Source organism: Diorhabda carinulata, chromosome 4 (genome assembly GCF_026250575.1).
Source record: "Diorhabda carinulata isolate Delta chromosome 4, icDioCari1.1, whole genome shotgun sequence".
Taxonomy (NCBI): Eukaryota; Metazoa; Arthropoda; class Insecta; order Coleoptera; family Chrysomelidae; genus Diorhabda; species Diorhabda carinulata.
Genome location: NC_079463.1, coordinates 31,975,806 through 31,987,308, shown reverse-complemented (window position 1 = coordinate 31,987,308; position 11,503 = coordinate 31,975,806). Strand labels below are relative to the sequence as shown.

At 29.2% G+C, this 11,503-nt stretch overlaps 1 protein-coding gene across 1 annotated transcript; it reads right to left on the bottom strand.

Annotated features, from left to right (window-relative positions):
* Positions 1–538: 538 nt before the first annotated feature.
* Positions 539–10,378, bottom strand: LOC130892843 (uncharacterized). Its single transcript, XM_057798514.1, has 6 exons — positions 10,040–10,378; positions 6,246–6,381; positions 4,452–4,594; positions 3,700–3,889; positions 3,524–3,638; positions 539–2,067 (listed from the first exon to the last, which is right to left on the bottom strand). Exons 1-6 carry the CDS (start codon positions 10,101–10,103, stop codon positions 1,933–1,935), a joined length of 783 nt encoding a protein of 260 aa, XP_057654497.1. The 5' UTR covers positions 10,104–10,378; the 3' UTR covers positions 539–1,932.
* Between the last annotated feature and the right edge of the window lie 1,125 nt (positions 10,379–11,503).

Sequence of the window (11,503 nt, the reverse complement as noted above, 5' to 3'; positions counted from 1 at the left end):
TCTTATGGCACTCTTGGAGTCTTCGATGGTAGTTTTGGAGAATTTTGTGCCAATTGAGACTTTCAATTAGCTTCAAAGTATCATTGTGCTAAGTTTCAGAAAAATCCCTAATCTTATGTTACTCTGGGACTCTTCAGAGGTAATTCTGTTGAAGTTTGTTTTTTTTTTAAATTTTGTGTCCATTGAGACTTATCAGCTTACTTTGAACTATCAATGGGCCAAGTTTGAGAAATATTGGCCAAAACCTCGGCTCTTATGGTGGTACTCTTTGATTCTTCAAGGGTAGTTTTGGGGGGTTTTGTGCTCATGGACACTTTTAATTAGCTTCAAAATTGCCCAAAACCCAATTCCTATAAAGTTTAATCAGGGTTGTAAAATGATTTTATATTCAATGGATTTTTATTATTTTTACTTTTGTTTCTACTTCCACTTAGAGAATTGAGAAACTTTCTCGTTTAAATTTCCGGCGTTGATAAAATTTTTCTCGATTTCTGTCCAACTCTTTTGATTAGGAAGGTAAAAAATTGAATAACTTCGATAATTTATTACTTTCTTTATTCAAAAATAATAACAATTTATCAACACTGCCAAGAACTTGACAATTCTAAAAGTATATATTTCTAAGGATAAAACAAATACCAAATAAAAACATTAGTAACATCCTGCAATTTTCAGAGTCATGTCCAAAAATTGGACATAAATCGAAAACGGTAGTTACCCGTTTGGAATAATTCAACCACTAAAGTTTTTATTGTAAACGGGTTAGATTTGAGGAATGTATACCATTAGAATTGAACTTCAAATAAAAACAATTTAAAACCTACTTTAATACTAATTTTTTTATCTGAAGTACTAAATAAGATCCTAGTGTTGCCAAAATACTAAATTCAATACAATTGTGCAAATAAATGGCATTATTAAAAAATGTATGGAAATGTGGAACTAGTATCTATCGATACCATACAACAACCATTCTCGCAGGAAGATTCATACTTTCATATAAACAATAAATAACTACACTCTACTTTTAACAGTATTTACATACACTTTCATTCTTCGATATGTTCAAATTAATATTACAATAAATAATGTGATGTACGTCGATAATAACTATGAGAATTCCACCCCCAAATCGTACAATATCGATTATTTAAAGGTCTTAACATAAGACGATTTATTTACTGTTAAATTAACCATAAGATTAACATTTTTTTATGAGTAAATGTGTCAGGTTGTAATTTAGAGAATTACAACAAAAATGATTAAAAATTTATTGAATTGCATGTGTAAAAAATTCAAATCAATATCCAAAGGTGGAATCTAGACAGAATTTTAAATATTTAATTTTTCGATTCTTGACAAATTACAATTTACAATAAATTATGTTCGACATAGTGTTAAAAAAAATGTAATTTTTCTTCCACAGCCAAATCGATCCCCAGTATTATTAATGGTGTGAATATATTAATAATTCATTCAAGATTAATGACCAAACGACCATAAATATATATATTTTGAAAATTACAGTGTAAATTTTTTTTATAGGAATAATAAAATGATTTATATTGGAATTTTTCTTGAAATTTTCATCACAAAACGATTTTTTAACAAATTAATATATGAGCTATAGCTGACCACACACTAATTATTCAAATTATTATTTTAAACTCCGATATTGGCAACATTGGGTGAAATCTCATATCTCATGGTAATGATAACAATTTTTTTTCCGATTATTATTTTCTATACACGACTTTGGTATTTGTATGATGTTGCTATTCGAAATAAATATTTCCTATCAAACGATGAAAAAATTTTAACTAATGGAATTCAATAGTATCTTTCCTACTTACAAATACGTTTTTCAAATCAGTACTATTAGAAATCACAATTTACGCATTTTATAATTAAATGCTGCGTTTTTTAAACCTACTACCGTAATAGAAATTGTAAACTTATTACTGTTGTTGTTAAACTTAACACTGCTTGTACTGTCGATGAACTGGAAGGCAACAACATAGTATCCGATAAACCGCATTGTCTTTTGCCATATTCTGTACAATGCACCTGTAACAAAAAATCATTTTTAGTTCTATGGTACCGTAGTAAGTGATTTTGTTTTTACATATTTTTTTATTACAAATAACAGTTATCAGCCGTTGCTCTAAATTCAACAGATAATGCCAAAAAGTGCAGCAAATTTTAGGCAGACTTGCAATACGGCTCCGAATATTAATCAATATACAACCAAAATGTTCTTTCCCTTGCATTAATCGGATTAAAGTAGAAAAAATCATTATGGGCATCCAAATATCAGTTAAAACATAACCAAAAGGTTTTTTCCCTCATAAATATGGGATTTAAGTACAAAGACTCACTTTGAGGATCCAAATATCAATTGAAACATAACCAAAAAAATTTTTTTCCTCCTATCCATGAAATTGAAGTACATAGACTCACTATGAGGATCCGAATATCAATTAAGATAGAACCAGAAGGTTTTCTCCCTCATATTTATTGAATTGAAGTACATAGACTCACTATGGGGATCCAAATATCAGTTGAAACATAACCAGAATGTTATTTTCCTCATAATAATTGGATTCAGGAAGTAAAACTCATTATGGGAATTCAAATATCAATTGAAACACGATCAGAATGTTTTTTCTCTCATATTCATTGGAACAAAGTTGACAATTTGACTATGGGGATCCAAATATCCACCAAAACATATCCAGATGGATTCTTCCCTAATATTCATGGGATTGAAGTAGACAAACTTGTTCAATACTTAACTAAACTTCATAGCCAATGACTGAAATGGTTTTGTTTACAAATTAAATTCAGATGTGCTCTAGAGATTAGTTTAGATTTTTTTCGAGGAGTCGTTCTGGTTTCCCAGCTGCTCTATATCTATACCAAAAAAGATATTTTGTACAAGACTTTGCATCTCATCGATTTACTTCCAAAATATGGTGACTCCTTCTAAAGGAAGTCTAATTTTCTTCGAGGTACTTCAAACTTTTGCTTAAGTGGACAAGACATTCATGGAATAATGCTCTGCAGTCTCTATGGCTGCTTGCAGAAACTGCAGTTGCCTTCATTTGCCATGCCTATCATCTTAAGGTGATGTTTGACAGGGCAGGGGCCATATCGGAAGACTGACCACCATTTTATAGTCGTTTTTGGACATTTCGAGAAGTTCCTTAGATTTCTTGACTGATAGTTACGAATTAATCTGATTTTTTAGCCATCGTTGTTGATATGAGATCACAGTGGGTCCGAAATAAGGAGTAGTTGCTCCTTTTTGGCAAGGTTACTTGCTTCCCCGTTACCTAGTTTGCTCGAAATACAACTTTTAATCTTATCACAATTTATACTACACACCAACACTCACAATTACATTGTCTGACGTGCGTTTCGATAACCAAGTTAACCAAAAAAATACTAATCCGTAACTTCATCCGAATACTTTGAGCAGTTTTATCCAAAAGCAGAAATTATCTTGATAAATTCTACTTACGTTTAACATCGTAGAGGACATTTTATTCAAAAAGTTTCTACTAAATTCAGCTGTATTGTCACCGCATTTATTCCTAACGGCCGTGGTAGAACATTCAATATATTCTTGGAATCCACTGGAAAGATAACAAAAAAAATTAATAAACGGATCGTTAAAATTTAGTAGAGTCAACTTACCAACAAACATTTCTTATCCCCTCGTCAGCTATCGCCCTTTTTTTCTTCAATTCGCTAGTTATATCTATTAGCGATGAATCCACTTGCATGGTGTTCGATTTCAGTTTATCCATGGCGATGGTGTAATTTTCGAAACACCTTTCATTTTCAGTTGAAATTTCAGTCATGCAAGGAGCGTGTTTCAGATATTCTGTAAAGAATCACAACGGTTAAGAATTACAGTCCAATATAAATGATAAAACAACCAATATACAGTTACATTTGTTACATAAATCTACTGTCGAATTGTCCAGTTGGTGGTCACAAATTGATAACCACAATTATAATCACAGCGGGCGTTATGAGCCGGGGTGGATAGGGAATTATAGGAAATAGCTGATAGTGGAAAATCCATCACGATAACAAACAGAAAAGAAGAAAAACCACGTCAATTGATACAGACTCAGTTTTTATGTCGATCATTTATACGGCGAAACAAAAATATGAATTAAAATCAATTATAACACGTTAGACAAAGAAATTTAAGTACCCTATGACCATTACTAATGTATATATATATGGTGTATAAATTCATAAAACTACGAAATAACGGCACCCACACATATTTGTTCTCAAGAATTTTCCCAGTCCAACCCTGTATAAAACTTATTGAACTTAAGATTATATAACAGAAAAATTAGGTTAGATATTTATACCCACGTTGTGAACTACAAATTATTTAAAAAATTAACTATTTTAGCTTTCAAACTTACCTTGTTGATAATGCCCCTCTCTGCACAGTTCGTGCACCATTGAGCCTGTTCCACGAAACAATTCTTTGAAATGTTGTCTGTCTTCTTTATTCATGCAATGCCTTGTAAAACCGTGAATGCATCTAATGGCTTCTTTCAAGTTTCTAAAACGCAAAAAGAAAATATTTATTATCACGTACTTATGCTTAATTACACTTAAAAACGAATATAGATGCTTATATATCCGTTGTTTACAAATATACATTATTGTGGAACCATTTTTGGTCCCAATTAAACTGATTACCATCTTTTGGTATAATTTAATAAAGTAAATAACTTCCAAATTTTCCAGTACTATAATTTTTTTATTAAAATCAATTTTTTTCACTAAAATGATTGGAAGTATAATTATTTGGATATATTAATAATATTTTTATTATTGTATGATAAAATATATAACGGCATAAGTTTATCGTTAGTGAACCATTTTATGTCAATGAATTATTCGCCATCTCTCTTTGAAACTTGAAACTTAACAATGTTTATAGAGATGTTTTCCTAATCTGCGAGTACTATCATTTTCATTGACATCAACTGTTCTGTATTTATTCATTATTCATTCACAAAAGTGATAAGAAGTATAATTATTTAAAGAGATTAATAACAGTTTTATCATTATATGATAAATTAAGTTAATGATAGTTAACCATTAGTCAAACTTGGGAACCATTTTTTGTCCCAAATAAATTGATTGCCATCTCTCGGTTGAAACTGTAATTCAACAATGTTATTCAAATTTTCTTTGTTATCAACTATTTTGTTAGTGAATAGAACTTCTTGAATATTTACTTTTTCCAACGAAGGTAATAAAAAGTATAATTATTAGAACAGATTTATTACATTTTTATCTTCAACTGATAAATAAAAGTAATAACTTCATATTTCTTAGTAAAATGATTGAGAAATTTATATTCTCGTGGTAGAATTTGAAAACTAGGCCATTTTTAATAATTCACCATAAAAAAGAAGAAGAACTATTGAAAATAATTCCGTCTTTATTTATCAATATTGAATCGGATATAATAGAAAGAAAACAAATGATCTTATTAGTTCTTAACGTAATTTTTAACTATTTAGAACAAAGAGTATACTTTCAATTTCCATACAAAGTACGTTGTTTTTGTGAAAATTCAAAATAGTGTAATGCGTTTTAAATCATATTAAAAGCGGAATGATCATATAAATGTGCGGTTTAAATATAGTTATTAAATTTAGTGACAAATCTTCGAGGGTTAGGATTCCGAAGTTGATGTAATTGAAAATTTTTCTTTATTCGCCGTAAATAGCATCCTGCATATAAAACAGTCTGCATCATGAAAATATAAAGCAATACATTGCACGTAAGTACTGTAGAACTTAAAGTATAAACGGAAGTATGGCATGACCTGTCTAACGTATGTAAAATAGATCCTAGTAGAATGATATATTATAATCCTCGTTTTGGTTGCTTAGAAATGTTTCTAAAGACACGCACTATTCTATTATATTAAATTAGAATAAAAAAACGTTTCTTTTAAAACTTTCTGTTTGACATTCGTTATATATACATAATCAAAAGGTATTCTAATTTCAATATGACTCAATATTTTTCAATCTATATCCTCCAATATCGTTTTGATAAGAATTTTCTGTTAAAATCACCTGATTCAAATATATCGCAAATCAAAAGGAAATTGTCAGATAAAGCTTCCTGCTTCTTTTTTATTTAAATTAATCTGATATAAATAGCTTGATATGCATTATGCAAAAACTTACGGGCACACTTTTTCTAAATCTTGCTTGCTGTTGAAAAATGTTAATCCGGAATCTGTTAATACCGAGAGTGGCTTGGCGCATTCTATGAAATTCTGGAAACTACATCTATCTTGACCTTTAACTATTGTTGTAAATACTGAAAATAAAAATAAATAGGTGAATTTGAATGTCGGTAATATAGGTACCACTTTTTGATGACATAATCGATGCTACTATATTTTTTATTTGCTGTCATAATCGGTAAAGTAGATAACTTTATGTTCATTTAAGTAATAAGCGTACTTGATCTAAATATTTGATATTTCAAATGCAATAAAAATATTTTTGACAGTGATATCAAGGATATTTATATATAAAAATCAAGTTCAAATATATAAATGCTTATAAATATACGAGTATTATTAAAATTAATTGTAGTAATTATAAGATTGCGTATTATAAATATTAGGTTAATTTTTTTCCTTATTACGAAATAAATTACTCTCTCTACGTCTAGTAACTAAAAGTAATAAACAAATTTCGAACTAGCATTAATTTATTAGTTCCCAAGGGACAAAACACTCTGAGTTTAAGATGGTTCTCTCGGACAAGAAACCAGAAAGAGCTCCCAAAAGGCCTATATTTTCACAGATTTTGCGAAATTCAACATGCTCAACTAATTAGTATGAATGTCTATTATTCAGAAAACAGAATTATAGCTTTGAATTACAGTAAATAAGATTAGAACAATAAATACCAGGGTGTACTAAAACTTCTGGATGAAAAGACATTTCCGACTGCAAAATTAATATACAGGGGATAGTTTTAAATATAATACCCATTTCCATGACAGAAATAGTGAAACTAAAATGTTGTACTGATTATGACTGTGAATATTTCGACAGTTTCGACAAGAATATTTACGAAGGGTCAAATTTGTTTGTCAAACAAGTCGTTAATGGTCTAGATCAGCAAAAGGTTTCATAGAATTCGTGATTTTAAAAGTTTGGGAACCCCTGGTCTAGCAAATGCTTGAAATTGCGACATTAATATATGAAGGAAAACTTATTATGGAAAATAATTCTTGCAGAAATCCATTTATCATATTTATCATATCATATTATCATATTTAAGATACATACAAATTCAAATTGGTGTTAGCTCGATTCTTAATGATTTCTAAATCATTGTGTATAAAAATTTAATTAGCATATAAAAAATTCCGAAAGTTATAACTAATTGGATACCTTATATATAATATTTGTAAGGTTTTTGGGCTGTTTGGTCAACACTAGAAGCTAAATTCATAAATTTACATTATTGAGGACGCCCAGACTTCCCCTGTATATACAAATGATTTCACAATGTGAAGAAGATAAGCTAAAATGCATTTTGTTTGGAATAATCTATTTTTTCACTACATAAATCCATTTTTTTTCATTATACGTAAACATATTATACAACTTATCATTTCTATCAAGTGTTTATAACCTTGATAAAGTAAAAGTAGTTTCAATACTGAAAATAGTTTATTGAAACCATATAAGTACGCATTGAATCCAATTTTTTCTTTAAATTACTATATAACATACTAAAGTTTTTATGTTTATACAATTCGACGTACTTAACCTCTAAATTTTTTTATCACATTTAATCCCGTCAGTAAACTGTTATATAGCAAATCTTATAGGTTAATGCGCGCTATTATACCAATTTCACTTTTTTATATAACCATTTTTTTTATATTAAATAGATACGCAGATCTTCACTATTTTGAATAATAATAAAAACATCAAATTCTTTAATTGCTTATCAAATTATTATCGTCAACATTTCCCCTCAACATCAGGTGATAATCAGGCGAGACATACCACGTCTCCAAATTACAAGTGGGTAGACATAAATTACGTTATCAAATAATAAATTTATTGCATATTGGTATCCGTTTCTGGTGACCATTAAATTACTAGAATTACCAATGACTATAACCGTGACGTAGGAACGAGTGGCGAGCCCTCGCCTGATGTGTTTTCATTGGTCGAATCGTATGGTACGATTCTTGGCTGAGTAGTAGGGGACATACCTAAATTCATACGACTACTTTAATTATAGCTGCGTTGCCGGATTTACAAGGCTATTTTTAGATTATATTCTATGAGAAAATCATTTTGTAGGCTCGACCAGCGGAGAGAGAGATCATAAATGATTGTTAGTACAATTAACCTTATGGTTTATTCCATGGAATGTGTATAAATACAATTATTAATATTGGTTTTAACGGTTTATTTAGAGTACTCTTTTAACGAATATATTCCCGCCAAAACGTCCAATAGATCTCAATCGGGTTAATCGATTTATCAATTGATTATATATAATTCTATGATTTCTATGGTGAACTAAAGGATAGTTGTCCATTTCAAAAAAAGAAGAAGAAATAACTAACGAAGAAGTAAATTAATTATTTATAAAAAGATTTATAATGAGGAGGTATTAGTGAAATTTCAATGAATGAACAGAAAATTTAGTTAGTTATCTTTTATTATGGATATATATAGTCCAATTTAGTATTTCAACAAAATTTAGAATGATTCAGTTATTCTCAGACTTCAATTAATAGATGAAGCCAATTAACTGACATAGAAATGTGTCGAGAATCATTGAATGTAATCAAGTGTACAGACTGAACGAAAGATGTTGTCACTATTGCAGAAATTAATCACTTTCAAAGAGATTTCTGAAATATAACTCGAAAAAATCTAATTATTATCAAGTTTAGTGGTTCAAGGATTTTGTTCAAACCGTAATTTTTGTTTAATTGCCAACTTTAAGCTATGAGTTTAGCTCAAGTGTGGAAACGGTGACATCCAAAATTATTTCCATACATACAGGATGTCCCAAAAGTAAACAAATATTTGCTATTTGATTTGGAAAGACAAGAAAAAAATTAAAACAAAAAATAAACTATACTGGAAATACTATAGATTATTGAAAGATGGAAATGTCGGTAAAATAATTAGAATTAAACCAGCATTAACTTAAGCTGCTGAATTAATGAGAGTAAGACAAAAATTGGGGTGTTTTTTTGATATTAACTCAAAATAAAGCAAAACAAAATAAATGTTTTAATAAAAAAATAACAGTGTACATAAAAACGTAAGTTTATACCGAATTACGTATAAAGAAATCGTAAAAACCAAAAAAATAGGGTTATTTGAATTTTTCACATAAATTTTGAGGTTATGTGAAAAAAGTATAAAAACAAAATATGTAGATCTTTTTATTACCTACAAATTTGCTACTCAACTTTTTTCCATAGGACTTGTAGTTTAACCGCAAATTTATTTTTTATCTTTAAAAATTCTCCCCCTACCACTTCACGACCTCAAATCGCTTCTAAAAAATTCTTACTACTATTTTTTATTTCATTTTTTTATCATTTTCAAATGTTTTAGCCCTGGTGTATCATAAACTATTTGGTAGGAAAATATTTAGTCATATTTATTTTACGTGTAGTAGGTAGTACCTATTGGTGACGTACCTGCTACGTCACAGTGGTGTGATCGTATGATAGTCTCTATCCGCCATGAATTGCGAAAGTAAACATGTAAACAATAGATAATTTTCTGAATAAAAATGGCCTTAAATCAATTTCCGATTACTTTTTTCATCATTTTAATAACAAAATATCTAATAAAAAAATATTTAAATATCTTTTTTTCTTCTTCTTTAAAGACGGATAAAAATTTTGACCTGTTGCGGTCTTAATCAAAATAAGACTTGACACTGTCAATTTTTAAATATAAAAAAAAACTTACGTGTTATTATTAGCGCCGACCAAACGGTAAATCTGCATTTAATATCATTAACAATTGTATACATTATTTTTTCACTATTTTAATTACACTCAAATATGAATTAAAAAAAAAACGTTAGAGATCTTAGTTACGGTGATCACGTGGCAGCTGTTTTATTACGAAAGCGACCACACTCCCCAACTGCTTCGTGAATGACTGAATATCTCAGGGTTTTGATTCAACTATTTTAAGCAGACGTGTACGGGTATAAACTAACGACGTTGCCAAATTTATCTTTTATACGCAGCGCTTAACTTTTATTCGTTGAATTGTTTACTAGTCAAACTTTCCAAAGAATTTAAAAGTCATATATTAATTTTAGTTATATATAATGTGCGGATTTTTTCCTGTTGACGTAACTGTGTGTTTTGCATATATACTACAGTTTCAGTAAATATTTTGAACAATGTTAGTACGAAAACGAGTTATTTTTTTTGGCTGTGTACGAGGTTGTTTGTTAAAACTAATTTTTATCATTTGAAACCTTAATTATATAAAAAAAATAATAGTTTATTTCAAAATTGAATAGGAGATATCTATTTAAAAATTATATTGTAATGTATTTCGATCATTAGTAATGTCATCCATTATTAATTTCAATGTAAATTTTTAAAAAAAGCAATTCATTGTTAATTTTAATATGCGAAATAATAATTTGACTCCTGCAAATTTATTTAAAACCTTTTTATAAAATTATTAAACAAAAGTAGATGATGTCATACGATAAAATATCGTGACACGGTGAATTCTATAGTCTATTTTTATATATTTTGTTTTCTGTTCACCTTTTCGTTTACCTAAAATATCCCCTTCCCGTAACGGGTTAAAAATCGTCACATCGTAATAAAAAATAACAAAACAACGTAGTGTGGATGCCGTCGTAGCTAGTCGGACGAAACTCTAATGGCGCTGATGACGTAAGCAAGCGATTGGCGCGTTCCAAGAAGAAGTGACGGCGGAGTAAAAATATTCCACTTTTTAAAACTTCATATCAGCGCTATTATGCTGTTACGGCGTTCCAATAATTTGAAAATATAAACCCGACATTGATTTCGGACGCGCCCTGTATATAATCTAGAAACGGTAACTAAACTCCTCCCATCTAAAATGAAATCTCCTAAAAAGGAAGAGAATATAAAAAAGTTTCTTCAAAATATCTTTTGATCGAACAAAAACTACCTGCGATGCAAATCGTTATCCGTTTTTTTTCGTTCTCTACAATTCTTAGAAACGATCCGATTTGTTTGCAAACAAATCGATTGAAAAGATGACGCAACTCTTGTTAAGTTAATTGATAATAATTGTTCTAATAGAATAAAAGTTGTTTACAATAAATTACGATGTTCTACGTTGTGACATTGATTGGGACACACCGACAGAAATATCCAATGAACGTACACTACAACATAACATTAAAAATAAAAT